The sequence below is a fragment of the Plectrocnemia conspersa genome, unplaced genomic scaffold (assembly GCF_051122295.1).
Source record: "Plectrocnemia conspersa isolate PC_06_02 unplaced genomic scaffold, ASM5112229v1 ptg000013l, whole genome shotgun sequence".
In the NCBI taxonomy this organism is placed as follows: domain Eukaryota; kingdom Metazoa; phylum Arthropoda; class Insecta; order Trichoptera; family Polycentropodidae; genus Plectrocnemia; species Plectrocnemia conspersa.
The window spans coordinates 3761705-3789286 of record NW_028277177.1 but is presented as its reverse complement, the minus strand read 5'-3'; the positions used below and the strand labels follow the sequence as shown (position 1 = coordinate 3789286).

Below are 27582 nucleotides of genomic sequence, written 5' to 3'. Positions count from 1 at the left end.
ATGGTGCCGTATAATCCTGCTTCACACAGCCTTTTACGCACTATTCTGACACTTATGTCACTTTCAATTAATTGATTTACACCTTTTCTAATGTCTTTTTTTTTAATGTCTTTTCTAATGTCTAATGTCTTTTCTAATGTCTAATGAATTTTCTTTGGAAATTCTAATTATTTTTCAACTTCTCAGAAAGGCAAGGGTTGTAAATCTCGGGTTTAAGGGATGCATCCGGTGTAGCGCATCAAACTGTTCATCGATAGTGTCGCTTTAACCCTCAAACATTTTTTTTCCAATCCCATATTTTATTACGCAGTAATTAAACATTAACGAGCCATAATATGATTTTGTAATATATGTATTATTTTAATTATACATATACTTTTTGTGTATTGAAATAATACAATTATTGTGACGCATTGGGGTAACCTGTTTTAATTTAATTTAAATAAATAATATCAACTTTGATTAAAAAAATAAATGATCTTCCCATTCATATACTAAAAATAAACTCGATAGGTTGGAGAGACGTGGAAGGCAGAGCTTCGAGATTCGATGGTCGAGCTGCTCGATTGGAGCGAGTCGCAGCGGCTGCCAGACTGGCTAGAGGAGCTGAGGGTCCACCGGGGCCTCGGCAACCCCCAAACCGACCCAGAAGGCCTCGACACGCCATCAGACAGCTCTTCACTGCTGCCAGCAAGTTTCATAAAAATTTACGCAGGTACATATTCATATTATTTCACTCTCAAATAATACATACTAATCTTTACCTTGCAATTTCAGAGGTGTTTATCTAGCTTGCATAATTTATCATGAAGATAAAGTCCTTGTTACCAACGAAGATTTTTTACCTGTAATAGAAATAGACGAAACGTACCCCGCTTGCATTTATACAGATTACCATTGGTTAATGAAGGTTTGTTTTAATAGCAATATAATTCATACGTGTTGCTATTGTATATAAATATAATTATATTTATAAATTTAACAACAGGTTGCATGTACGTGGGACGATGTAAAGAGTTTGCGATCCGATATGGAAAAAAACGCTTCGTCTGCCATTCACTTCAGGACTAAACTGTTAGCGGCTGCCGCTCAGATGCAATCGGCGCTCTGCATTCAAGATTTAGGTAATGTAATTTATTATTATAATCGATATGTTAGCAGTTATAATAAATTAATTTATGTTACAGGTCAATTATATCACAAACCGTTACGGGACAGTCACGGGACGCTCGTTATATCGTGTATAAACTCTGTCAAATCACCCAAGAGTGTCTCGGTTCTTAACTCGAGATGGATGCCACTGAACAAGGTACATAAGAAGCTGACGGTGCTCAGTGAAGACAACACAATCGGCGATCTCTTAATGGGAACAATTCAAGAACAAATCAATTATCATCAGGTATGTATCGTTTAATGGAATTCATTGGTAATATTGTATTTTTCATTGATTATTTGTTTTTTTTTAGCTATCGTCCATAAAATTACCACGCGGTCTCTATTTAGGCTATCTTAAGTTGCAGTCCTCAGTTGATCTCATACAAATAGTTGTGCCGTCCAAAGCTCCGAACGTATTACCTCATTGCAAAATGAGAGATAACTCACATGTGTCTGCGTAAGTATTTTTTAATTAATCTGTGAAGGGACTTCAAATAATATAAAATGATAGTTGTATATATCAATTAGTACTGATAATATACAACCTCAAAACTGCTTCACTAAACGTTAAACATACTTTATTGATATTTAAAATGTAATTCATAATAATTATTTATAAAAATTGCATCAACACGTCTAACTTATCTTTTTTCTATGTTCCTTTTCGAGCAAAACAACACTTTGATAGTATCAAAGTCCTTTCAGCAGACAATAATTTAGAATATTTTAATTGATATTTAATGATTAATCTATAACATTACAGAGAAGAGTGGGATTATCTTAAACAACAGCAATCCAAAGGGTCAGTCGAGCACGTCGCCAAGAACACTAGAAGAATGTCAATTACAAGCATCCAGTCCCAAACGCCGACAGAGTCCCAACAAATGTTCCTAGACCTCGTCATATCAACCGCAAAGAAATTATTTAAATACATGGATATACCGTTGGAGAATGCACTCACGCATAGGGTTTACGATTTAGAAGTAATAGATTTAAGTAGCGATGTAAGTTTTATTGTCATATGCCCCCCGGCAGAGCAGGCCTGCTCGGTGCCCGGTCAGAGAGAAATATTGCTTCAGCGAGGCGATCTCCTGAGTCTGCCCATACAAGCTTTCGAAATGATACACCTTAACACATATCAAAATAGTATTATAAATAAGTATTCCAAGTTGAGTTGTACTTTAGAGTTGGACACGGTGCTGGCGAATCATTCGCACAGAGAAGCTTTCTCGAACAGTGAGCTACAGACTGCTAAAGATAGGTTGGCTAAATTGCAAGAGCTTCAAAACAATCTAAACGTCGTTTGGAAGGACTCTAGATGGTTGATGGACGTGATCAGTTTCGCTAGAGATAAAGATAAGCTGCAAGGCGGCACCGGGACGAACAACATAGGCATTCAAATGAAGAACTTGATCAGTAGAATTCCGACTACTTTAATCATCGCCGATAACAATCCGGTGATCGATAACTTGATGCTGAATAATTCGACTTCGAACTCGAATTTGAAGCGAACTCTCTTACAAATACCGCCGAGGGATCCTAAACTGGCGAAGAGCTCGCCGGGTCGAGGATCGTGGCCTGGACCGAATGCGACGAGTCCTTTAGCGGCTCCGGGCAGCAGTCTTTTATCGGCGGAGTTCAGCAAATCTGAACAACAGCTCAGCATAATTCCGAGGAATGAATCAGTATCGACTTTGAATCTGAGTGAATCGCAATATTTGAGTGCCACTTCAGATTTACTGAGCGTTTTGCAGCCGTACTCAAGGAAGAGTAGTGGAGATTCTCAATTTACACAATCAAGTGTGACTAGTAATGCGTACTTCCCAGAAACGTCTGAAGTTCAGGCTAAGAATTTTAACGAACTGCCTATCGTTAATCGATTACCACCGTCTAGAAGCCAAGATACGCTATTATCTCAACCGAATTCTGGCGTCCAGAAACGGAAAGTCATTGCATTCAATTCGAGTTTATCTGCGACTTCAAGTCCGTTGTTAAACGTTAAACCTTTTTACGCTGGAAGTATGATTAGCGTTAGAACAGCCAATACGACGACGTCCGATTCTACGCATAGCGTATCGAGCGATTCCGAAGAACAGAGTTGTCCCGTTTCGACGTCAACGCCCAATAAAAGTAAATCGAGGAAATCTCAAAAATCTAAAAAAGAGCCCAATTTATCGTCGTCGAAAAGCATGTCTAACGTGAAAAGCGGCTTAGATTTCACGGATACAGGTCAGGCTACTGCGTTCCTCAAACCGACCACGTATTTAAAACCGACTTTGAACGCCATCCAAAGCGAGACTAAGATTTCAACGGATCAACAGAAACAACAGTTTTTTCTCGGCAAGCCGGAAGCCTCAACTAATAGACCGGATGCTGACAGAGCCAACTCTGTTCAGAAAGATCGCGCAACGCCTGAGAGGCAAACGTACGCGCAAAACAAAATTCTCCAACAAAATAACGAAACGGACATAGCTAGTTCGAGCGACGGCAGTCACTACAGCTCCCACAGCAGCCTCAGAGATCAGTCTCTGAACTCGGAGCAAGTCACCGTTAAAAACTTCTCGCCGGGCATTTTGCAAGTGTACGCCGCGTACGATACGGGCTTGGCTAGCGGCACTTCGTTAAAGCTGCACGTGACGCCTCGTACTTCGGCGCGAGAGGTCGTAGATTTAGTCGTGAAACAGCTCAATATGGCCGTCGTGTTAAAAGGTAAAGATGGTCCAATTTACACTAGCGACAAGCTTAAGAATTTTTGCTTAGTTGCTGTCATAGGTGCTAGAGAAAGATGTCTTAGGGACGACTTTAAACCCCTGCAGTTGCAGAATCCGTGGAGGAAGGGCCGCTTGTACGTCAGACAGAAACACGACGTGTTGGCCGCTCTAGAGCATTCCAGCAAACAGGCCGCTTTTATCTAATTATTAATAAAAAAATATTTGAAGCTTCAAAGTGCTGTTAAATTTAAGTTTAGGGATGTTGAAATCCTTGATTTATTTTATTGTCTCACAAATCTTTTGCATTTTTTTTTCAAAATAATATATATTTTAAAGAATTATAATGCATAAGATGATAATAAGTCGTCTTACAACATTTGTATTTTTAAACACAACTAGAAAACATGTTTTTTATTAAAGTTTCTCGTGTAAAGTTGTCACACATTTCCTTTTTTCAACATTCTATAAGCGACCACAATGGTTTCGCGCATAAAGAGCCACCCGGAAGATAGTTTAATCGCTCTGAAAATTCGCTTGTGTTTTGGTAATCAACTTAGAATCAGGAAACATTAAAACTGATATAGTAAAATAAACATGCTACATCTGGCATTGTCTTTAAAATCGAGAAATTGATTTCATCGACTTTATGTTGACGGATCTAAAAGATGAATCACATGTGCACAATACTTTTACATCCAACCACGTTTCAATGCACCGTTTTTATGGGTCGTAGTTCCTCTGTAGCATTATAGAGCTACCAACCTTAATAATTAGATTATATTGTGTTAATCAACATTGATTTAAAAGAACAGACGTCCTGGATTTGAATTGTTACGCATATTTTTTTAGCTCCCACAGCATCCCTGATGCACACAAAAATTTCCAAGATGACAATTTTTCATGCATACCGCATTTTAACCTGACAAATCTTGTCACTTGAACTTTGATTAAAAGAATTTTAAAACTAGTTGTAAAATGAGCATGCTAAAACTGGCATAATCTCTTGATGAATTAAAATAATTTTTCTTAAAGTTTTACGTTGATCTGCCTAAAAATTCACAGTAGAATAGATATCAATAGACATAAACATCGAAAATATGTATTTATTCTTTCTTAATATTCACTTCCTACCTTTTCCTCTGGAACGATTGAAAATAAATATAAAACCATTTACAAATATGTGTAAAGAATATAAAAATAAATTTTGCTATATATTATTCAGAAATAAAGATGCTGAGATTTTTAAGACAATAGAAGATCTTGCCACGATTTTGATTTTATTACGCGGAAGCTAACGCAAGACGGGCATAGACTGACTTAGAACCTATCGACCATTATAGTATTCCATATTTTTTTTTAATAACGATTGAAGCCATGAGATTGTTATTATATATAATTTGATAATAGTATACGTGTCGACGTTGTATATTTTGTTGTGTGTTTAGCGGACGATGCGTAGATGCTTATTCATAGCGATTCGTCTATATATTTTTATTGATATTTTTTTACAAAAACGATTAAGTTAACTATTTAGTAACTTATGCCATTTTATGTATATTTGTTAAATAATGTATAAGTGTAAAAATTTAATTAATTTGTTCGACGATGATCTCTGATGATAATTATAATTTTTCAATAATGCTTTAAATTGTTTTAATTGTGTAATTTGTATATATTATTATCTAATATGTATAATATAATGCAATATTACCACTGGATTTATATTAATATTTTATTTGCAGCTCCGATTTATATTTAGAAGGTATTGAACGAAATCCGCTTCTATTTGACTCTTAGATAATTTTTTCCACAATACTCTTTCGTACGTATTTAGGCGTTTTTCAAAGTATTACTTAGAGCAGACTCTAAAGAGTAGAACGGTGTACAATATAAACTGTAGTTTGCATCTAAAATCTAAGTACACTGTTTCTAAATAGTTTATTATACTCTCAATTATTTAGGTGCCAAAAATATTCGCGAAAACTGGCCCTATATTATATATACATATAAATCACAATCGTGATTTCAATACGTATAATATTATATAATATGTATAATATAACTATAATGAAAAATGATTGTTTATTTTAATAGCGAATTGTAATACTTTGGCAATCTACATTAGTTTTGTATCATATGTATGAGAATTATCATGTGTATCATGATGGCGAGCTTTATAAACAATATAATTAAAATTATCCCACAATATTATATAGACCTTTTCAAAAAAGAAAAACTCCAATACATTAGTAGCCACGTATTCATTAAAATATATATTATTTTTTTAGATTTAATATAAATATATATATATAATATAAATGAAAAATATGTATGTATATTTATCAGAATACCTGATTTTAAAGAAAAATCTATTTTTATCGCAAGTTGCCATATTTATTGATATTGTAATAAAATTATATAAAAATATAATCGTATGCATATTTTAAATTACGCATATGAAAATACGATATGATGTTAACGCGCTTGTGCGTAATATCTATGTGAATCCAATTAAAATATAAACTGTTATTAAAGCCTATTAAATGTCTTATGATTGACTAATTATCATTAGTGGATATATATATATATAAATGAATACATATATTATGAATTATTAGAGAAATGGGTGATGTTTGATATGAACAAAAAATGTTTCCATGCACAACTGGCATTATTGCAGGCACATAATAAAAAAGAAACAATTTATGTGATGTATAAAACTTTGTTTTACTTTCCTCTCCTTTATCATCATATTTATATAATAATAATACTCTAAAATGTATGAAACACGATAACCGACATTGGTTCGTATCTGATAAATATTTGTGAAATTTCATCAAAAATAGTGCAAGATTATGAGCACAAAATAATATTTAGTTTTTACAATAACAAAACATATGATAAGCTTTTCCATACATTAAGGTAATAAATACAATCTTATTTTTAAATTGATTACATTAATTACTTACAATTTATGATTAAAATAACTGATACCAATATATAACAAAATGGACGCTATAAATTCAGATAAAAATAAAGTTTTTTAAATCAATAGATATATATTTTTTGGATGAACTTACATATGTGATACACTAAAACATGTTTATAAACTTTTAAAAATTGTAATTTAATAATAATAAAAAAACACTGTTTTACACAATCATTACTTTGTAGCGACCATAATAAGTCATCGGAATTAGTAATTATTTACAAATAGACAAAATATTCAATTCAACAAGAATTAGCGCGCCCACGAAGACATAAAAACTAATACTTTTTTATTTACGTTGAATTATAAAACAAAGGCGTTTGAAAACGAGCCATCAGAAAAAACACACATTGTTTCGGGGATCATAAAAGGGGGCAGTTTCTCGATGCAGTGAAACCCACATTCTACCCGAGATCATATAGGTCAAAAAAATAGATAAAACGTGAGATGGGAGATTTTGTATTTTCTCCTATTTCCGCTTAAGCAGTGTTTCTAATTCGATCGGTAGATTTTTGTCCAGCCAGTTGTCACATTAAAGCCACGAGGAGTTATCTCGACCTTTGAGACGGGCTGGACATTTTACGACGCACAGCCGTAATATAAACGAACCAACCACTTGTATTTTTTATACATAATAAATTTTTAAAATACTTAATTATCAGTATTTAAAATAAGTTAATGAAAAATAAATAATATAACGTATGTTATATAATATTATGCTTCCCGTAAGCGTTTTAAGAAGAGTTGCCACGAGAAGGTGTGTTTGTTACGCCAGTGTTACCCGAGTGCCGTCAAGTTTTGGGCTTAACATATCTAAATAAAAAAATATATAAATAGGCACCCTACAGGAGCTTCATAGTTATGGTAAACCTACTTAGATAATCCATACGAAAAACTTAACTTTTTCTTTTCCAAAATTTAAAGGGCGCCAAATAAGTGTTTTTGAGGCAGCAATGAGCTAAATAATTTTGGAAAGATATTGTTAAAAAAATAAAAATAAGTTTTTGACGTTTAAGATCCGCGAACGCGCATGACGTATGAGCTCGCGGGCGCTTTGCCGCACGCGTTCGCGAACCCCCGGCCGGCGACTCGACGATCCGCATTCCAGGTCAAAGTTTTGCGCTGTCGTCGTCGTCTTCCGCAAACATGATCGCCAACACCGGGTAATTACTCCTCATTAACCGCATACAACAAACAAGGAACGACTTTGAGGTTACGTTTACTAATAAACGATCAGCCCCTCCCGCAAGGATAACATTTATTTTGATTGAGATCATTTACCTTACAATCGAGGGACATTGACATGACATTGCTATAATAAATCGTCAATTTGATAGTTTCGATTGTTATTTTTGTATTAAATATCAATTTAAATAATTAAGTCCTGTAGAGTGTAGATAATATATTATGTAAGATTGATTTGAATTTTTTATATGTGGCTACTTGATGGTTGTTATGGCCAAGTTATATTTAAAATAAAGTTCAACAGTTAATACTTTTTATTTTTTAATTGAAAATTTAATTAATGTCGCGATAAAAAATAATCATAATACAAGTTCAATGGTACAACAAGTTGGACTTTAGATAGTGCTAAATTAAAGTAAATGTTATTGAATCTATTTTTGCAACATGTAAAATAACTATTATTTTTGGTCATAACATATTATACTTATTGAACGACCATTGATTTATATTGATGAGAAAAATTGTTGCATTTTTTTTTAAATGTGTGGTTAATGCAAAAATAATGCTTAGGTGCAGTCTCAGAATCGAAACATTTTTGCCAAATTTATTCATTATGGTGATGTAAAATTCTGAATTTTTGAGTTTATAAAATTTTGAAAAGCACTCGGGCAGTTTGGTTATAAAAAGTTGTAGAGACGCTTAAAAGAGTGAGAGTATATTGTAGAGGCAATATTTCAAAGCTTTAACTTTTGGATTCAAAAATGTAGATTAGTCACCATAGTTTTATTTTGGTGTATCATTAGGCAGATCGCTTTTTATTGTCATATAAGACCCATTTTTCGTTGCACGTAACAATACGATCCAGAAATGGATCGTATTTTTTGTTTTTATTCAGTTTATATATTTTATATAGGACATCGGCTAACTTCTGTGTAAGTTCTGGAATTGCCCTGCTTGGTTCTGATTCAATTAATGCCATTAGTTTGTCATTATCAACTAAAAAATAAAGCTAACGACCTTCTTCATTTTAAAGACTTGTCACGGACACGAAATTTTCACCAAAACCAATAAATTATTATTTTAAAAAATCAAGTTAGGTGGTCATACATAGTGACATATTTAATATTAAAAAATTAATTTATAATATTTTAGTAAACTCGCTGGTCGCACCATATTCATCACGGGCGCATCTAGAGGAATCGGTAAAGCGATCGCTTTAAAGGCCGCCAGAGATGGAGCCAACATTGTCATCGCAGCCAAGACTGCGGAAGCACATCCAAAACTACCGGGAACCATCTACACTGCGGCTTCTGAGAGTAAGTTTTAATTCACGATTAAAATTCATTACTTATTGTCCACTTATCCTGATTTTAATGATTCTTAGTCGAAGCCGTTGGCGGAAAAGCTCTTCCTTGCATTGTAGACATCAGAGATGAGAAGCAAATCCAATCGGCTATCGATCAAACCATTAAAACGTTTGGCGGAATCGACATCGTCGTCAACAACGCTTCGGCCATATCTCTGATCGGAACCGAAGATTTATCCATGAAGCAGTACGATTTGATGCACAACATCAACACCCGCGGAACATTCTTAGTGTAACTATCTCATGAAATATGTATTAAATTTCATAATACAACATTTTTCTGATTGATTGTCTTTTTAGATCTAAACTGTGCTTGCCGTACTTGAAGGCCAGTAATCATGCTCATATCCTTAATCTCTCGCCACCTTTAAACATGAGCAAGCACTGGTGAGACGCTATCTACGATTTGTTTATCAAATCTGATATCGCTATCGAAATATTCATTTTTATAAATATATTTCAGGTTCAAAGATCACGTTGCGTACACAATGGCCAAGTATGGAATGTCCATGTGTGTTTTGGGCATGAGCGAAGAGTTGAAACCTCTGAATATCGGAGTGAATGCCCTTTGGCCGAGAACAGGTTAATTGACTATTATGGCAATTTTAAAGTCATTACAGAATTTATTTCAGGGTCGTTGTGATGTAATTTAGAGAAGGTCATTTCAATGTTTTTGTTCTAAAATCGTGATAATTATCAGTATTAAGATTGGTTGTGAAATTGATTATAAAATAATTAGATCTAATCTTCTATTGCTTTATAAATACAAAGCAAATCAAATTCAATCAAAATTTTTAATATATAATAATAATAAGTATGTAATTGTTCCATTTGTATGAAATAGGATGAGGTTTCGATCTCCGCTAAAGTGAGTTTTGGTTTAATTTAACATATAGGCTAAAAAAGAAATTTATTTAAGTAACACTTCAATATTTCGACAGAAAATTTTATTTATTAACCATTTAAACGCCAGCGACTCACCAGTGAGTCACTTCTTGATTATTTATTTAAAACAAGTTAACGAATTATTCACAATTTTTTTTAATTATTAAAGATTATTGTACTAGCTTCATTTATCAGTAAACAAAGTATTATATATTTATTTTTAGAAAGAGATACTGACGCGTGAAGAGAAATAACAGGCGACGCACTAAAGAGTCACTGGCGTTTAAAGGGTTAACATATTACGGTTCGCTATTTTCGCGTTTTGGCAAAAGGTAAAATTATAAATTTTTTGCAATATAAAAGGTTGCCATCTCTAGAAATGATTTAAATCTTTATTACATTTGCAAAATATTTTTATAAGCTTTAGAAACATTATTTTAAACCCTCAAAAATGCGTGAACACGCGTGAAAAGACCATAGTGTTTTAACCCTTTAGGATCCTATGTCCACACGTATCGGACATTGTTTTTTACTAACAGTTCCTATGTCCATAACGTTAGCATTTTTTCTAAAGTTACAAACTATATTTTCAGGTATTGATACTGCTGCCATCAAGATGATCACTGGCACTGGAGATTATTGTAGAAAACCAGACATTATTGCCGATGCAGCTTACGTTATATTATCCAAGTATATATTTTTAACAATTAAAACTAAACCTAATTTAAAATTTCATAAATATCATAATTTTCAGAGATCCAAAAACCACCACTGGAAACTTCTACATTGACGAGAACGTTCTAAAGAGTGAAGGAATAACTGATTTCGTACCGTACGCGTGTGTGCCAGGTATTTAACTTTTATTTAAAAACAGAGTCGTTTTATTTACACACAAGATAGATTCATGTGCGACTGGTTTCAGCCAACGCTGATAATCTGATGTTGGACGGATTCATTGACGATATTCCAGATCCCACTTCCGTAGAAATGTTGAAAAACGAGGAACCCGTTACTACTGAAACAGTTAGTTGTATGATAGATATAAAAAATACTTTTTTTATCACCGGTTTAGCGTAATGAATCTATCTGGTGGAGACGCCGACTGCTGATGCGTAATAGACTTAAACTGGATACGGTGTAATGTGTCTTCGAATTGAATTATTTTCTAGAAAATGCGAATAATTTGTTGCCGGACTTTTTCTTGGATGTGGATCCGAATACGATTGCGAAAATGAACAGTGACGCTGAAAATAAGCAGCCACAGGTCTGAATTAACTATTTTTTTTACATAAGATGACCGGCCGTTCTCGCATAGATTTTAATCTATTACAACTCTCAACCTAATCATTTTGCTATTGTGGATATAGGAACATTAATTATTTTACAGGCTGAACCTGCTGGTCAAGTTGCCGGATTATTTTCAGCCATTAGCAAATCTTTGAACGCCGAACTAGTAAAGAAAACTCAAGCTGTGTATAAATTCAACGTGAAAGGTAATACATGTTTTTAATTATAAAAGTATCATGTATACATATTGTGCTAATTATTTTATTGCTTAATTAAAAGGCAAAGAAGAAGGCATTTGGCACATTGATCTTAAGAACGGAGAAGGAAGCTGTGGGCAAGGAGATCCGGCTGCACCAGCCGATACCACAATGACAATGGATAGTAAAAACTTCTTTGATATGTTCACTGGTGAGTTTTATAAATTTATAGTATGGAAACTATAATAACTTTGCACTGTTTCTATCTTTAATCAACGTGTAATTTTATAAAAAAAAATATATATTATAAACATGTATTTCAGGTAAACTGAAGCCGGCCAATGCTTTCATGATGGGCAAGCTCAAGATATCTGGCGATTTACAAAAAGCTATGAAATTAGAAAAACTTATGCAAAACCTCAAATCAAAACTGTGATTTATTAACAACTTGATTATTATTATATAATATATTATCTAATAACAAAAAAGACAAATATATTTTTTCACAATTGACTTTTAAAGTATATATTTTTATTATATTATATATTATACATATATGTATATTAAAAAATTGTGCATTTATCTAAATAACTGACAGTTTTTTTTGTTATCATTGTTGCGTTAATTTTATTTGTATATAAAAAAATTGATTTCATTACTACATACATATATATTTCACAGAAAATGGAATGAAATTTTTAAATATTTGGTTTCGGTGTTTATTATTATTTTGTAAAAATAAATTTGGTTGATTTTAAAATAAAATATTTATTAATATGATTAATATTCATCATACATGTGTATATTTTATATTTTTTATATAAAAAATAAAATAAATATCGACAATAAACATTTAAATATAATAACACGTTTTTTATTATCTTAAAACTATGGAATGGATATATAAAAATATTATTTTTCTTACTGGCAATACATAAAATAATATTCATATAACAAAAAAATGAAACATTAAATATTAACTAAATTATATGGATCGGACCAGCTCCTCATAACTGACATTGAGCAACGTACATTGAATACCATTTGTGCATCGAAACACTCGAATCATTTCAACTTCATACAAAATCGCATTAAACTTAATATGTGTTTATTTACCCTTTAGCTAAATTTGTTAATAATATTATATTAGCTAAAATATTTAAAAAAAATCGATAACCTCTGTGTCTTTAGTCAATTATCACATTTTAAGTATCTTTTTAATTACTTACATCCCATCACCATCTGTCCACCTTCCTACGCACATTCATCAATCCATAGCTTATTTTTCATTTTTATTGCTAATATTTAGTCCTGAAATAGTTTCCACATGTTTATAGTAAAGCAGTGTCGCCCAACTTTTTTTAAGCACTACAGAATAAATTACTTGTCGAAAATAAACTTATTATACATAAGTTTTTTTTACCAATCAAATCCTGATCAGGCTGTTCAGTTTAAATGGAGTAATATGCAAAGCCCCGGTGAATGTGTGGTAACCATGCTATGCTAAACTGCTTGTTAGAACCAGGTAAGTGCTGCTTACAGAAAAAAATTTGGTTCTATTAACCCCCGTCTCTCCGCCAGATAACGGATTCAAGTGCACACTACATATAAGACCTACGCCTTTAGGTTTGACACCGGGGCTTCGCCCTTGACTTGTTGAGGCGACACAAAAAACATCTTTAAATAGGAGCCCATCGAATTCTCCAGGATCCAGTGCAACTGCATCCTCCAGAGAGAGTGCTCCTCACCACAAAAAAGATCTAATCAAAATTATGTTTAAATCGTTTAGTAAAGAGTTATAGCTGAATAATGCAAATAATATTTAAGAAATTGATATATATCACTATGCACAACCTAGCTCAATCTTTATTTTAATAATTCATCATAATATTCATCTGCTAGATATAGAAAATCTACGAAAACTAAATCTTTAATGATCGATTGGAATTATAGCTTTAAAATAATCACTAATTTTGATCTCCCAGCCACGATACATATTGAAAAACACTAAGTTCCATATGAGATTCGAATCAAAGTATTTTGTGTATTAATCACCGACTTATACCGACAAGTTTCATATAGTTATTGGACTATTAATTTCATAAAAATTACAATATCATTGCTTTGGTATATTATAATTGAAATATACGTACATAGGAATAGATTAGGTTTAGGAATAGTGATGAAAAGCTGTGCTAATTAATTTGAGGTCATGTCTTTAAAACTTATTAAAACTGAAACCAATTAATCGGTTTTTTGATCATATTTAAAAAAAACGAAAAATATTATGTTTTTTCAAAAAACATAAATAATGCACAAAATCGATGAAAAGTTTCCTAAGCGAAGCGATAGCGATAAGACTGTCGTCTCTTCAGGGAAACTTTTTTGTGAAAGGCTCGGCCAATACCTGATAAGTGAGTAGTCAGCTGGTTAAGATAAAATATTAAAGCAACCAATATTTTACGGCCCTCAAGTACCTTTGAATTATGCTGGAATAATAAATATTTAAAAATACATTAATACAGTGTTACTTAATCTTTTTCTTAAAATGTAGTTTTTTTCGAGTTAAAAAATTGGTAGCAAACAAGTATTTTATTTAAAAAAATTTATAATTTATGATTTATTTTGTACATCTACTATGCAAAAATAATTAATTAATATGTATATTCTCAAATATAATATGATACATTTTTTTTTGCGCATTTTATCATTTATTTCTGGTTATTTTATTATAACTACATATATTTACAAGCTATAAAATATTTTTTTGCATAATTTAAAATAAAAATTTAAAACATAGGAAATATTTTAATTTGTTAAGACCGAAAAACGTTTTTCTTTCTGACGGTTTTTTGGAAGCTTTATGCCAAGGTTCGGCAAACCGCGGCTCGCGAGCCGCATGCGGCTCTTTTTTGGCAAATGCACAATTTTTTTTATTTGTCATTGATATGTTAAACAGTGAAAGATAGAACTAGTTAACATATTTTTAAATGTAACCTATCAACAAGTCTAAGATGTAACATTGTCTTATTCTTTATCAATCACTGTAGATGAGTCTTACGACATAGAGGACAAAGCTCAAGTTTTCCTTTTTATCCGCTTTATAACGTCTGAGTCTCAAAGAATAACTTTTGGAATTGCGGCGACCACACACAGATGCCCACGTTTGAAAAGGTCTTATTTCCAAATTTTAATTTACTGTGACCAAAATGATCATCCATCAACAAGGAAACAAGAAGATAGCGTAAAGGATAGGCACACAAAAGCCAGAAACGAACAAAAAAAATCGCATAAATAACACGAGTTTTGTTCTTATTGTAAATATTCTTCGTCATTGAGAGAATATTTCTTTGTTGGGATACAGTCACGGATATAATAAATCACTGGATCCACAAGATTCCTGTTGTAATGCAATACGACCTTGGCCAATGCCCATCAAGCGAATGTCGCTTTCTAAAGGCGTATACCTATTTCGCCAAAACCTTACATATATATACTATACCAAAAATTTAAAAATAGCAAACAAATCCTAGCATTTGTATTAAGTTCGCCCATTGCAAAAATTGACAAATTATTTTTTATCCATTTGATATTGACACAAGCTCTTTTGAAATACAATTGATGGATTCATCGAGTAAAGAGTTATGGAGCTCTAAGTTTATAAGTTTTGCCACTAAAATTAAAGATTTGGAGAGAGAGAAATGCAATTTAATTTCACAACACAAGTAAAAGATCTAAAAAAGTTAGATACTATGATTTTAATACTTGGAACAGCCACAAACTCATATAAAGATCATTTTAAATTGAAAAAAATATAAAAACTACAAGTTACATACCAAAAATATAGAAATTGTCCAAATAAAACAATTTTAAGGAATGCGTGTAAAATCAAGAAATTGTGTTTACTTAATTAATAAACAATTTTAATGTACAATCATGCAATTAATTCATTTAAATAAACTGTATTTGTAAAAATATATTTATGACTATCGGAAAAATTATAAACCGTTGTGCTACTCATATTTGGCTCTTTTGGTTCAAGAGTTTGCCGACCCCTGTTCTAGATAATGGGTTTAAATTTCACATGAATCAACATTTTTATTTCTTATCTGAAAGATCAGAGCAAATAATTATAATTACGATCTTATTATGTATTCCTAGCATTTCTTTATATCATAAATGATTATGAAGTGTTCTAACACGAGCTAAAAAACATCTCATCTAAGTATTATTATCAAACATTAAAAAAGATATAAAAATTTATTTTTCGTGCAATTTGTTGTATTTATATTTTTATTATAAATGATCATATTCTTATCTTTTATTCTGTATATACCTCTAAATAAATATATGTTGTGTAGTACACGACCTATATATTCCATATCTTCATAAACTAAAGAACACAATGCATAGGTACCTTAATGTATGAAAATAAAAATATTTAATTAATTAAAATAATGTTTATAAGGGTATTTCTGGATAAATCCAATGAGTAAATATTTAGTTAAGTGTATTTTTTTATATTTATAACAAAAGAATGCAATAAAAAATAGTAAAATTTAAATAAATACAGATCTTATTTATATATTGCCGATAACAGTCACGTAAATAATCATAAAACGCAAACGACTGGCTCGAGACAAACAACTTTGAGATTAACACAAATTGAGGTTATGTACTCTGTCAGCTGTTTGCGTCACGTTGATAATACACGGCACCGGTTTCGCGTATCATTTCGCGGCAAACTGTCACTAGTGACGTTCGCGTTCGCAATTTTCTATTCACGAAATTTTTGGCATCATGTCTTTGAAAGAAGTGCCTTTGGATAGAGTCGACACGGAGTTTTGCAACTATCGCTCACCTCTAAGCACCCGCTATGCCTCCAAGGAGATGCAGTACAACTTCAGCGACCAGAAGAAGTTCTCCACGTGGAGGAAGTTGTGGTGGATTTTGGCCACCGCCGAAAAGGTAACAACACTCTTGACTAGGTTATGTCGCACATTTTGACTCCATTTTCAAACGTCAAAACTTTGGCCTTAACACTACACCACTCACAATATGGTGGCCTACCCATACATCGATTTTTTATTATTGTTGTATTATATATGTAAATTTACATAGTCGTGAGATCAAAAACGATACATTGATAAAAATAACGCATTTTAGAAAATAATTGTCACAATTAATATTTTTCTAAACATTTTCTCACACAAATATAAATACATGTACATGATTATTCTCAAAATGTCGCATCAAATACGTTATATTTTATTGTATAAACATACTGCAAAACTGTCTTAAACCGAACCGCAGGAGATCAATATGAAAAATAAATTAAGAGGGGAAATGTAATTCCCCTTTCAACTTTCCTCCTCCCCATTTTCTCAAGTTGTCATTACATAGTAATGTAACTATACATCGAATTTTCGGTGTGGCATTTTTCTCGATATTAACGCTTCTAATGAAGCCATAGATCTCGCGTTAGCGGCAACTTCCGTCAGATACGCCAAGGCTACCAGAAAATCCAGTATGCAGTGGACTAAGATGTCGTCGCTGGCTGTCGTTGAAAACAACCATACATGCAATGTGACCCCTCCACACGAACTCACCAAGACGGCGCCCGAACTGTTCAGTATCGCGAGCTGAAAGGTCAAATACAATCATAAATATATCGATTAGTGTTACTTTCATCGTTCCACCATAAGCGCACAGTGGGTAGAATTGCGAAATGATTTATGTAAAATATGTATTTTTACATTTTTAAATATAAAATAATCTTGTAAGACGTATTTTTCAGTATGAGACATTAATTTCGAAAAAATCCTAACCAACATAAACCAAAAATAATATTATAATAGAAAAGTATCTAAAACGTACATATAGTAATATATTTATATAATGTTTTTCAAGCTGTTAAGCTTGAAAAACATTATTGTATCAATGTTATTGTACTGTGATAACGAAGGAGCGGGATAAAGTTAATGGTATTATAAAATATGCTTATTTTTTATAAGAAAAATACTAAATAAGTATTTTTACAAAAAAAAATTAAATATATATTTAAATGCTATTTAATATTATGTATAAGTCACAATTTTGATCATAGCGTATAAATAGAAAGTCATTAGTATAGTTGTCGTTACAGTGAATTTTATTTCAAATTGTGACATTATTCAGAATAATGGAAATTTTCAATATATTGTTTTAATTTTTAATATGAAACATTTTTTACCTATTTATTTTTTAATAGCTGCCTTTAAAAACATGATGGCGGATAAGGCTAGCGAACGAACTTAGAACGATCGAGATATTTACAAGGTCTATTTTTCAAAACAGTTTATTAAAGGTCTTATTACAAATGCCATAGTTATCGTGTCCGAAAAAAAATTATGTTTACAACATTTTTGCAGGCTTTACTTTTCCCTTAGGATTTTTTAACGGCGTCGTGATTTAGTTTATTTTTTTGCAACAATATTACGGTTTAGGCTGTCTTATTAACTCAGCCGAGATATTTACAGGATTTATTTTTAACTAGATAATATGATTAAAACTAAGACAGTTATCAAAAAATGCTTTTCCAAATTTATTTTATTTTCAAATTACGATATACGCACAAAGGGGTATTTTCGTTTTATAACTAGTAAGCGCTCAGAAAGTATATATATTTAAATATTATATGTATCTTTACTTAAGATCTATCAGTGGTTGTTTCGATCTTGAGATTGCCTCTATATACCTATTTCGAATGCGAAATTTTGTTAGTTTATTAATCTACTGCTAATTATTTAATTAAATATTTTTTATTTATTTTTAAATTATTATTAAACTTTAAGCGTTTTAACCCGTACATACGTAATATAGAAAATGTCCGAACAGGGGTACGGTTGGACCCCAAAGAGTTATTCTAAATACTTTTTATTAAAAAATATTATAAACCAGTGGTTTATAATATTTTTTTCGGTCTCGCGATTTGCGCTATAAACCTATTTCGAGTGCGAAATTTAGTTAGCTTATTAATCTACTGCTAATTATTTAATTAAATACGTTTTATTTATTGCTATATTATTAGAAAACTTCAAGCGTTTAACCCTTACATACGTAATATAGAAAATGTCTGAACAGGGGTACGGCTGGACCTCAAAGCCTTATTCCATTTTTAAATAAGAAAATCATGTATATGCAATTAATAATTATAATACACCTACACATATATTAAATAATTTTAATATTAAGTGGCATTTATTTTGCTATACCTGAATTTTCCTATTCCGTAAATTGAATAAAGCGTTCAAACACAAATACTGATTTAAAATCATACATGGTCATAATTAACCAAAAACTATTATTAAAATAATGATGGTAATTTAAAAGATTTGATCGGAACCAAAGATACATATCTAAAAAATATTTTTGCTTGTTGTTCTTTTAAATGCCCCCAGGTCCGAGCGGAAGATCATTTTCCCTTTCTCTCGATCGCGTGTTAAGAGCGTGCAGCTGCACGCTCTTATCTCTCACTCACTCTCGTCGTTTAACACGCGAGCGGGCGAAATAGAAAACGATCTCACCGATCAGGTCTGAATGCCCCACTGTGCGCCGTCTCAAACGTGCCGTATAATTTGATTAATATTAACTCCGAGATCATGGCCAAAAATTTTCGTGCTAAGTGCGTCACTTATAAAGCGGTTATTTGAAAATTGGTCTAATTGACGTTATTCGATAAAAAAATAAACTCTGACATTTGACATTCAAAGCTTAAATGCAGCAATACGATAAGAAAATGTAATAAATCATACAAATCCCTCGCTATAACACCATAGATAACAGGACTTACAGGAGTATTTTCAATAAAATTCTTATAAAAATTCTGCAGTATTTTTTTATACAGTAGCGTGCAAAAAACTGAATCACATTCAAAATCATCATATTTGTTATATAAGATATGTTATATTTTTATACATAAACACAAACAAAAATCTATAACAATTAAATTAAATAAATTACAAAACAGTAAAATTTAGTCAACATAAAAAAAATTTCATTCAATAAATTCATTATTGAATTCCAAAACAATTTTTTTTTATTATTAATAATAACTAGTAATTACGTAAAATTATTTCAGTTTTATTACCCACCGCGTTCACTGTTCCGTCAATTAAGTGGATACCTTCCATTCCGGAATATAAGAAGCACCTCCAGATCATTCGGCTCCCTGGATTGAGCATATTTGCTGCGTATTTTTTGCCACCTTAACGATATACTGCACCCCATCTTTATGAATATATATAATTTAATCTCATCAAAGAGTGCCACTTTTCACATCTCATTTAATGCGTGATTGACTCATTTTTTTGATCAATAATGATTTTTTGCCAGGTCTACAACTGCATACACTCCCTTGTTTAAGTCACATATAAGTTCGTGACATTATTTTTTTTATTTATTGTTTCACAAATTGACAAATTGACACCTGTCACTTATCGAGTATCGGTCGGTCTTCACCGATGTTTGCTATTTTTACCATAAACCCGATTTATTGCATCCATTTCGACACATAAAAATTTACCATTATTTTACTCAAGCTTTGTTGACGATTTCGCATTATATTCTTTGCGACATCTTTAAAAAATTAGACATCCCTATAGTGATAAATATGTAATTCCGAGAAATTCTACTAAGGAGAACAGATTTTCACTTATCCCTCGATTTACGTGGTTAACATTTTCACATATGAAGCGCATGGGTCAGTGTCTTACTCACACTTCTTGTACTTTAACTACATCTAGAACCTCTTCCACTGTCCATGCTGTTGCTTTTTGGAGTGTACGTGTGTCGCTAAAGATTTTTCTTGTTAACTTTTTAATTTTAAGAAACGTAAAAAATCGCACGTTAATATTATTTGCTCGTTTTATTACAAATTGTGTACTATGCCTCGTTTTACGCGATATTTTTTGGAACGTATCTACCGCGTCAATCAAGAAATGAGAGTATCTTAAATTTTAATGATTTCGAGTAATGATGCGGTTTTTTTGCACGCTACGTATTTTAAGTTTTACTATTATTTTTATATTTTTACTACTATTTTATAATACATATGTACATGCTTAAATATACAATTATTATGACGGGATTGTGGTTTTTCCATTAATGGTTTTCTTATTATAAAAATACCATTTATATGTCACAATTTCCGCTTAACTTTTGCGGTTTATAATAAATTTTATTTTTAACCATTTTTACCCATAAACGTAATGTACTCACTGCTGTTTTTTTCATATGTCGATCTAATGTTATTAATAAAATAACAATTGCATTCAGAATGAGGAAGGAGAATGAAATCGTAATAAGATACTCCACAGTAGATCCAAAATCGAACATTCGTCTTGAAAAATTCGTAGACAGCAATCCGCACGTTAGAAGCAGTATCTGTAAAATAAATTATATAAGTTTAAACCTCTAGGCAAGTGAAAGTGTTTTGACATTAAAAAATTGCAATAAGGTGTTGATGATGCTCAGCTTCGTTATGCGGAGCGCGTGTCACTTTTAACAATGTATTGCTAATTCGCATTCTATGCGATTTGTTACTTATTAGCAATTTAACATATGGTTCTATTATCTGAAATACCAGCGAAGCATTCCTTGTTGTTGGAGAAGATTTAGAGGAAAAGTGAGTTTAAATCGTATTTATATTTCAGTACTTTTTCTAGAAACGTTGAGATACGTTGCTGAAAGAGTGATGTCAATTTTTAGCTACACACTGCAGATTGCCCTAGAGAGTCGCAATTGCGTCCTTAATTCTTGTACGCTGCGGCCATAATGTCAGCGCTCAAAAACAACGAATAAGCCAAACAAAATTATGTTTGCGGCGATAGCTACAAAGAGTAGGAATAATTACTGTTTGCGTGTTTATGTATGTAAATGAGTGGATGTTTGAGCTTACGTATAGTATATGTATGTGAATGAAATGTTTTAAAAAAATGTATAAAAACCATCATGACGCTTCGGAGCAACCTTCCAAGTCAGTTGTGTCTTACTACAAAAAGTATCTCACTACATTTATGTTAGTTAATACCCTTTAGCCTTATTTTTCAAACCATAAAAAAATATACATAAACATTACAGATAAGTGTATCTAAATATGAGTCAAATTAGTATCGTACCAATGCAGTGTTTTTATTATTACTATCTATTTTTTATTATTATTAAAAACGATGACTTCATGACTGATTGTGACTATCGAGTTTTTGTTAATTATCTAACTGACATGCATTAATCATTCAGTTAGTTTTATATGTTCTATATATGAGTGCTCAAATTATCATCGTTAGTTATTATTATAATTTATATTATTATATTGGCAATTTTAAATTAAAGTGTTGATGTGTTAAAATATAATAGTTTAAACGCTGAATCATGTTCTGTGCTAGAACGACGAACTTACGCGATTATCGCTTGGTTTTAAATTACTGATTTTTCTTTAAATTGTACAATTGACAAGAGCAGACATTTATTTCGTTCTTGTGCGAAACGATTCAGTTGATCTTAATATAAGCTTGCCGTTACTGTTTGGCCACGCTTAAGAGTTTCGCAATGCACAATCCCTTAACAATCCCACCATACACACAAAACAATTTTTTTTATAGTGAGCTTCGGCTACATAGTAGATTTTGATACTTAAAATATATTTATAATTTAATTTTATTATATAAATATTGTTATTTTTAAATTACTTGAATCTCTCTGCATTTTTCAATTATTAAACTGCACACACTTATTTGGCACAATCGTAAGCAAAAAAATAAACAATGACAGGATGTCTTAACTCACTTCAGAAAAGTGACAATAATCTGTTTTTATATTATTTGGCATTGTTAACACTTTCGCCTTTTAAAGATGAAATTTGTATATTTTTCAACTTAATGTTTATAACAAATATATGTCATCTTTTTATTAATCAAACCGCATATGCGATTAAATTATAAAGCAATAAACCATAAGTGACGTGTTCCGACATTTTTATATAGCACATGCAATCATTCAAACGTGTTACTACTGTATCTACTTATGATATCATGTAGTAAATATTTTATTGCAATTTTCTTTGTGAATATCATCGGTCAATGCGTATGAAGAAATGCAGTTCATTTCCATAACATACATATGTGTCGTTACTTATTACTTTCACCTGGAAAGACTCAAATAAAATTAATATTATGGGCTGTAATTACTTTTGTTATATGATTGAATTTTAATAGTCACTCTTTTTTTCAAGAGCAATAATAAAGTTTGATAGAAATTCAGATTATTTCAGCTTAAGTCCTACTTATAATTTACTAATATCAACATTTAAAACACAGTATAAAAAAAAATATTTTATTTGGCTACGAGTGACGCGTAATTATTTTTAATATTTTGCTATGATTGTGACAACTGAATGCAACATTTTTTGCAAAGAAATCTTAAGAAATTGGACTAGTTTGATTCGAAATATTTATTTAAATATAGATAAATTCAGATATTTGAGCTCACTCTAAATAGATATTTATTGATTTTTTAAAGAAAAGCTATTTTTTATATTAATATATAATTGATAAAATATTGGGTTAGTTTTTGTGGTATCATTATCTAAATATTATAATTTTTACAAATCTGAAAATTCCATCCGGGAAAAGCCACAAGAATTCGATAAATTTCTGCGTATACAAATCTCCAAAAATACTTTATTATATTTATATTTAAACTTTTGCTTCCTTTGCTTTTTTCCATAGGTTTTTTTCCAATGATTCTTTTAAACTTTGAAACAACATTGCGGAACAATGTAATACTAAATTAAAAATCAAACTAAATCATAATGCATTTAAGAAGTAGTGGAATTTAAAAAAGCCATTAGAAAAAATAGAGCAAAAACTGTAAAATGTTCTATAGCAGAAATTAAACAAAATTTTATTGAATATTTTTTTCCAATTAATAGAAGATAATGGTTTTTGAAGACACTATATTTTAATCAAATTATTTAAATCAAACTTATTTAAAAACTCGACTAAGTCTGCCATCTTGTTTCGAAATGGCGGGCATTGAAAATAAAAAATCATATCTCCTTTAGAAAAAATAAATCAGTCAAAAATTGTTTATAATAGAAATTAAAATAAAATATTATTTTAATATATTTTTAATTTTATCATGAATAGGTATTGATGAAACACTTATTGATGAAACATTTTTTTATGGAAAATAGATATTGCATAAGTGTATAGAGTAGACCCCCCAATAACACGATAAATTGGGGAAGTGCTATTTGGCTGCTCGTTACTTTATGTGTGAGCGAACCAAAGGGAGTATTGTAGTATTTTCTAGTTCCCCAACTACACGCACCCAAATAGCACGTTTCCAATTTACTGTGTTATTGGGGGCTTTCTGTATATTTTTTAAGTTCATTAGCCGGCCTGATTACTGATATAAAAAAATATATAAAAATAATTCTGGGGAAAACAGTAAATTATAGAAATTGTAAAAAATAATAAAAAAAAACTGAATTAGTTTTAATTGTATTCAATAGCATATTTACTAACCATAAAATTTATATACAGAAATGGATTTAAATTTTGCAGAATTTGCCAGTCTAATTTTTTAATATACCTGCATTTAAAATATTGTTTTTTAGAATGCGATAAATAAGATACATGTAATATATTTAAACATGCTTTTAAATTATTTTTATAAAAAGAAGAACAAATTATTAGTAGTTCATATAAAATAAAATTTTGTGTTCAAAATTCTAGTTTTTAATACATAATTTAAATTTAAAAAAAATTTTTTTTACCTTTTTTACTTTTTTGCTAATTAAATATTATTTTTTGTTTGTATGCATATATACATATATTATGTCAAGTTTGTGATAATTTTTAATATATATATATAATAAATTATAAATTTTAGTGTAATTAAATGTTCTAGGTACATATTATATAAAAAAAATCAAAATTTTAGAAAACATACGATTTTCACTAATATTTGTCTGATGATTTAAATAAACCCAAAGCTTCGATAATTTATTATTGTACACTTTTTTGAAAGCCATAATTAAATATTTATTTTTACCATTTCAAAGATTAGGCTTTCTTACATTTTCCTTATCTTACGTATGAACTTATTATGTAGAATAATTAAAATCGAGATATCTTAAAAAATTCTCTAATTATAAATTTCTCAGCTCATAACGGGAAAAAACATATCATGTTTATAGGGCTTTGTGACGCATTAAATATGATATATTTAGTAATGACATCCGTAATTTGAAATTTAAAATAAAATTAATAAATGAATAATTTTTTTTCAAATATACAGTCTTTAAAATATATTTTTTATAATACGTTAAATAAATTGACAAACATAGTTTTGAATATATCATACATGTTACTGGTTCTTAATCAGTTCATCAAAAATAAAAAAATAAAACATTTAAGGAATTAGTGTGTGTGTGTTTTTTTAATGTGTGTTTCTAAAGTAATATGTGCGAAAATTTAAATTTTAAGTTGTTTTTATCGTAGACTCCGATGGTTAATGATACCAATGTACTTTCTTACATTATTTATAATTATAATTTACAGCTTAAAAATATTGTTACGCATGTTACTTCATGCATAACAAGATATATTAAAATATTATAGATTAATACATTGTTTCTATATTTATAAAAAAATATATAGTTATCGCAATGTTTTTAATAAATATCGGTCTTGAGGCGCAATGACGGCAAGCTTTTTGTGTATTAAATTGTATATTATATTTCACTAAAATATCACACTCACCGCTTCAAACACTTTAATTCCAAATTGAAACCAATCGAACTTCAATTTCACCACCTGTGGTTGCACATAAGCCACTCTCTTGCACTTGGTTTCGTTCTTTTGGTTTTGGCTCGACTCCATGCCCTCCTCCAAAAAGTCATATCCTTCCCAATGAATATCCTCCAAATCGATTGTTTCATCTTTCGAAAACATCACCATGTTCACACAACAATAAAAGCTGATCGATCTACGATCTATGGATCAACCGACCCGCCACCGATCGTGTGTCAACTGCCACTGAAAACGAAAGATAACCGAGTGCTCGTCGCACGGGAAGCGTTATCCGTATGTATGTGTGGTATTATTTTTATTATTAAATAGTTTCTGCGGTCGCCAAAAGGGTGTGTGTGCGTTTCGCAATTTGTGATAAGTGACAAATGTGTAATGCGTCGAAGGACAAGAAGTTTTGTTGAAACGGGAAGGCGCGTACGTGATTAGAAATGCATAAGGTGAAATTCGCACGTGCATTGACATATGGCTCGATTTTAAATTTAGCGCTAGTGGACGAACAACTGACAAGCTGTTACGTCATAAGTTTATATTTTCTAGTGTTGACATAGGTCAGCGATGGCGAACCTTTTTTGGCAGTGAGTCAGAATCAAATTAAACGCATTGTGGTGACTAACCTAAACCGTCACGTTACAATCATGTATACATTTCAAATTCAAAACGTGACAATAATGAGGCTCTAAGTACATGGATAGATTGGCCCAAAAATGGTGGTGTATAAGCTAAAACGCTGTCTCAGAGAAAGTACTTAATTTTGGACTTACTTTTGAAATACGTTTATTTCAATAATATAAATCAAGTTTAAGAACCCTAGGGGTGTGACTTCGTAGCCAGTGAGACGCTTAGTGGAATCTAGTTAAGGTTTATTAGATTATACTACAATTGCAACAGACGATAAATGGCGACATGTTTTTTCCGAGCGGTGGTGGAGTAGCTGGCGCAGGGATGATGTCCGTGGGAGGTCCTCAAACCTTTCTATTTCTGACGGCCGCATTCATTTATCTGATTAAACATAAGGTCGTACTCAAGAAAACGTTGACATCCCCCCCTCCCCCATGAATGTTTTTATTTAAATAATCTATTAATAAAAAATCACAATTTTTTTGTTAAAAAAAACAGAATACTGAAAATCACAAAAATGTTATACATATTTAAAGGAATCATATTATATTATATATAAATTTAATGTACGGAATATTTTTAATCCAATCCAATTTATTCTTATTTTTATCTCAATTCCCTCTCAGTCATCCAGCCACGTATATCTACAAGAAACATACATAATAAAGTACATGCTTAATTAAAAATATTTGTTAATGTTACAATTTACTAACCTTTAATGGCTGATTTCTGTTGGAAAGCATTTGAATATTTGGTTCAAGCATAGACGTTCGCAGTTTCAGTTGATCTTCTAAATAGGTGTCAGTTATCTGTGATCGTAATTGTGTTTTTATTTGCATTAAGTATGAAAATGAAGATTCACAGCAGTAAGTTGTTGAGAAGCAAGAAAACATACATGAGTATATTTTGACTATCGAACATAGCATGGGTTGATTACACTCCTTTTTCAAATAGTGGTGCTTCATTTTGACCGCGGGCGGTAGGCGTCTGCTGGTCTCTTCTCCTCATCTGAGTCCAGGCTAAAGTATCCATGGCTGCAAAGCTTGCTGACCAATCACACTCATGCAACGATCATCCAGCCAATATATGTACTCTTTTCTTAGAACAGTGAAATAGATGTACGCCTTTAGAAAGCGACATTCGCTTGATGGGCATTGTCCAAGGTCGTATTGCATTGCAACGGGAATCTTGTAGATCCGGTGATTTATTATATGTGTGACTGTTTCGCAACAAAGATATACAAGGATTTACAGTAAGAAAAAAACTCGTGTTATTTATGCGATTTTTTCTGGTTGTAACAAGGGATTTTGTGTGTGTTCCCAATCCTTTACGT

General features: G+C 31.3%; 3 protein-coding genes and 1 long non-coding RNA gene across 19 annotated transcripts in view; 3 read left to right on the top strand and 1 right to left on the bottom strand.

The window, feature by feature from the left end:
• The window catches only part of wake (ankyrin repeat and fibronectin type III domain containing protein wide awake), a 206190-nt gene extending 200682 nt beyond the window's left edge, over positions 1–5508 (top strand). For all 14 annotated transcript variants that reach the window (XM_088202933.1, XM_088202926.1, XM_088202930.1 and 11 more), the window contains 6 exons: positions 514–715; positions 778–910; positions 989–1124; positions 1188–1399; positions 1467–1612; positions 1919–5508. In XM_088202933.1, the coding sequence (XP_088059059.1) occupies positions 514–715; positions 778–910; positions 989–1124; positions 1188–1399; positions 1467–1612; positions 1919–4070 (2981 nt within the window). In that variant the 3' untranslated portion in view covers positions 4071–5508. The remainder of the gene's footprint in view (positions 1–513; positions 716–777; positions 911–988; positions 1125–1187; positions 1400–1466; positions 1613–1918) is intronic.
• A 2366-nt stretch (positions 5509–7874) lies between these two features.
• On the top strand, positions 7875–12296 carry Hsdl2 (Hydroxysteroid dehydrogenase like 2). Of its 3 annotated transcripts, none has more exons than XR_015812109.1 (11): positions 7875–8018; positions 9193–9356; positions 9425–9638; positions 9707–9793; positions 9870–9988; positions 10885–10981; positions 11046–11140; positions 11214–11555; positions 11679–11784; positions 11858–11986; positions 12099–12192. XR_015812109.1 is itself a non-coding variant. In XM_088202919.1 (11 exons), the coding sequence occupies exons 1-11, from the start codon at positions 8002–8004 to the stop codon at positions 12209–12211; spliced, it is 1236 nt and encodes a 411-aa protein (XP_088059045.1). In that variant the 5' UTR covers positions 7875–8001; the 3' UTR covers positions 12212–12296. The 3 variants fall into 3 exon arrangements, 2 of the variants coding, with proteins under 2 accessions (XP_088059045.1, XP_088059044.1); XM_088202919.1 differs by having other exon boundaries at positions 11461–11555; positions 12099–12296; XM_088202918.1 differs by having other exon boundaries at positions 11214–11314; positions 12099–12296.
• A 3986-nt stretch (positions 12297–16282) lies between these two features.
• On the bottom strand, positions 16283–25916 carry LOC148227066 (uncharacterized). Its single transcript, XR_015812110.1, has 3 exons — positions 25581–25916; positions 21034–21198; positions 16283–17417 (listed from the first exon to the last, which is right to left on the bottom strand). It is a non-coding gene; the product is annotated as an uncharacterized LOC148227066 (long non-coding RNA).
• The window catches only part of Adsl (adenylosuccinate lyase), a 45333-nt gene continuing 34203 nt past the window's right edge, over positions 16453–27582 (top strand). Inside the window, exon 1 of the mRNA XM_088202917.1 lies at positions 16453–16743. Within this exon, the coding sequence (XP_088059043.1) occupies positions 16576–16743 (168 nt within the window). The 5' untranslated portion in view covers positions 16453–16575. The remainder of the gene's footprint in view (positions 16744–27582) is intronic.

Excerpts from the sequence above, each read along its gene's own strand:
- Hsdl2 (XM_088202918.1), top strand. Across the intron at positions 11,315-11,678 it reads AACCCGTTACTACTGAAACA|GCTGAACCTGCTGGTCAAGT; the intron begins GTTAGTTGTATG and ends ATTATTTTACAG. Across the intron at positions 11,987-12,098 it reads CTTCTTTGATATGTTCACTG|GTAAACTGAAGCCGGCCAAT; the intron begins GTGAGTTTTATA and ends CATGTATTTCAG.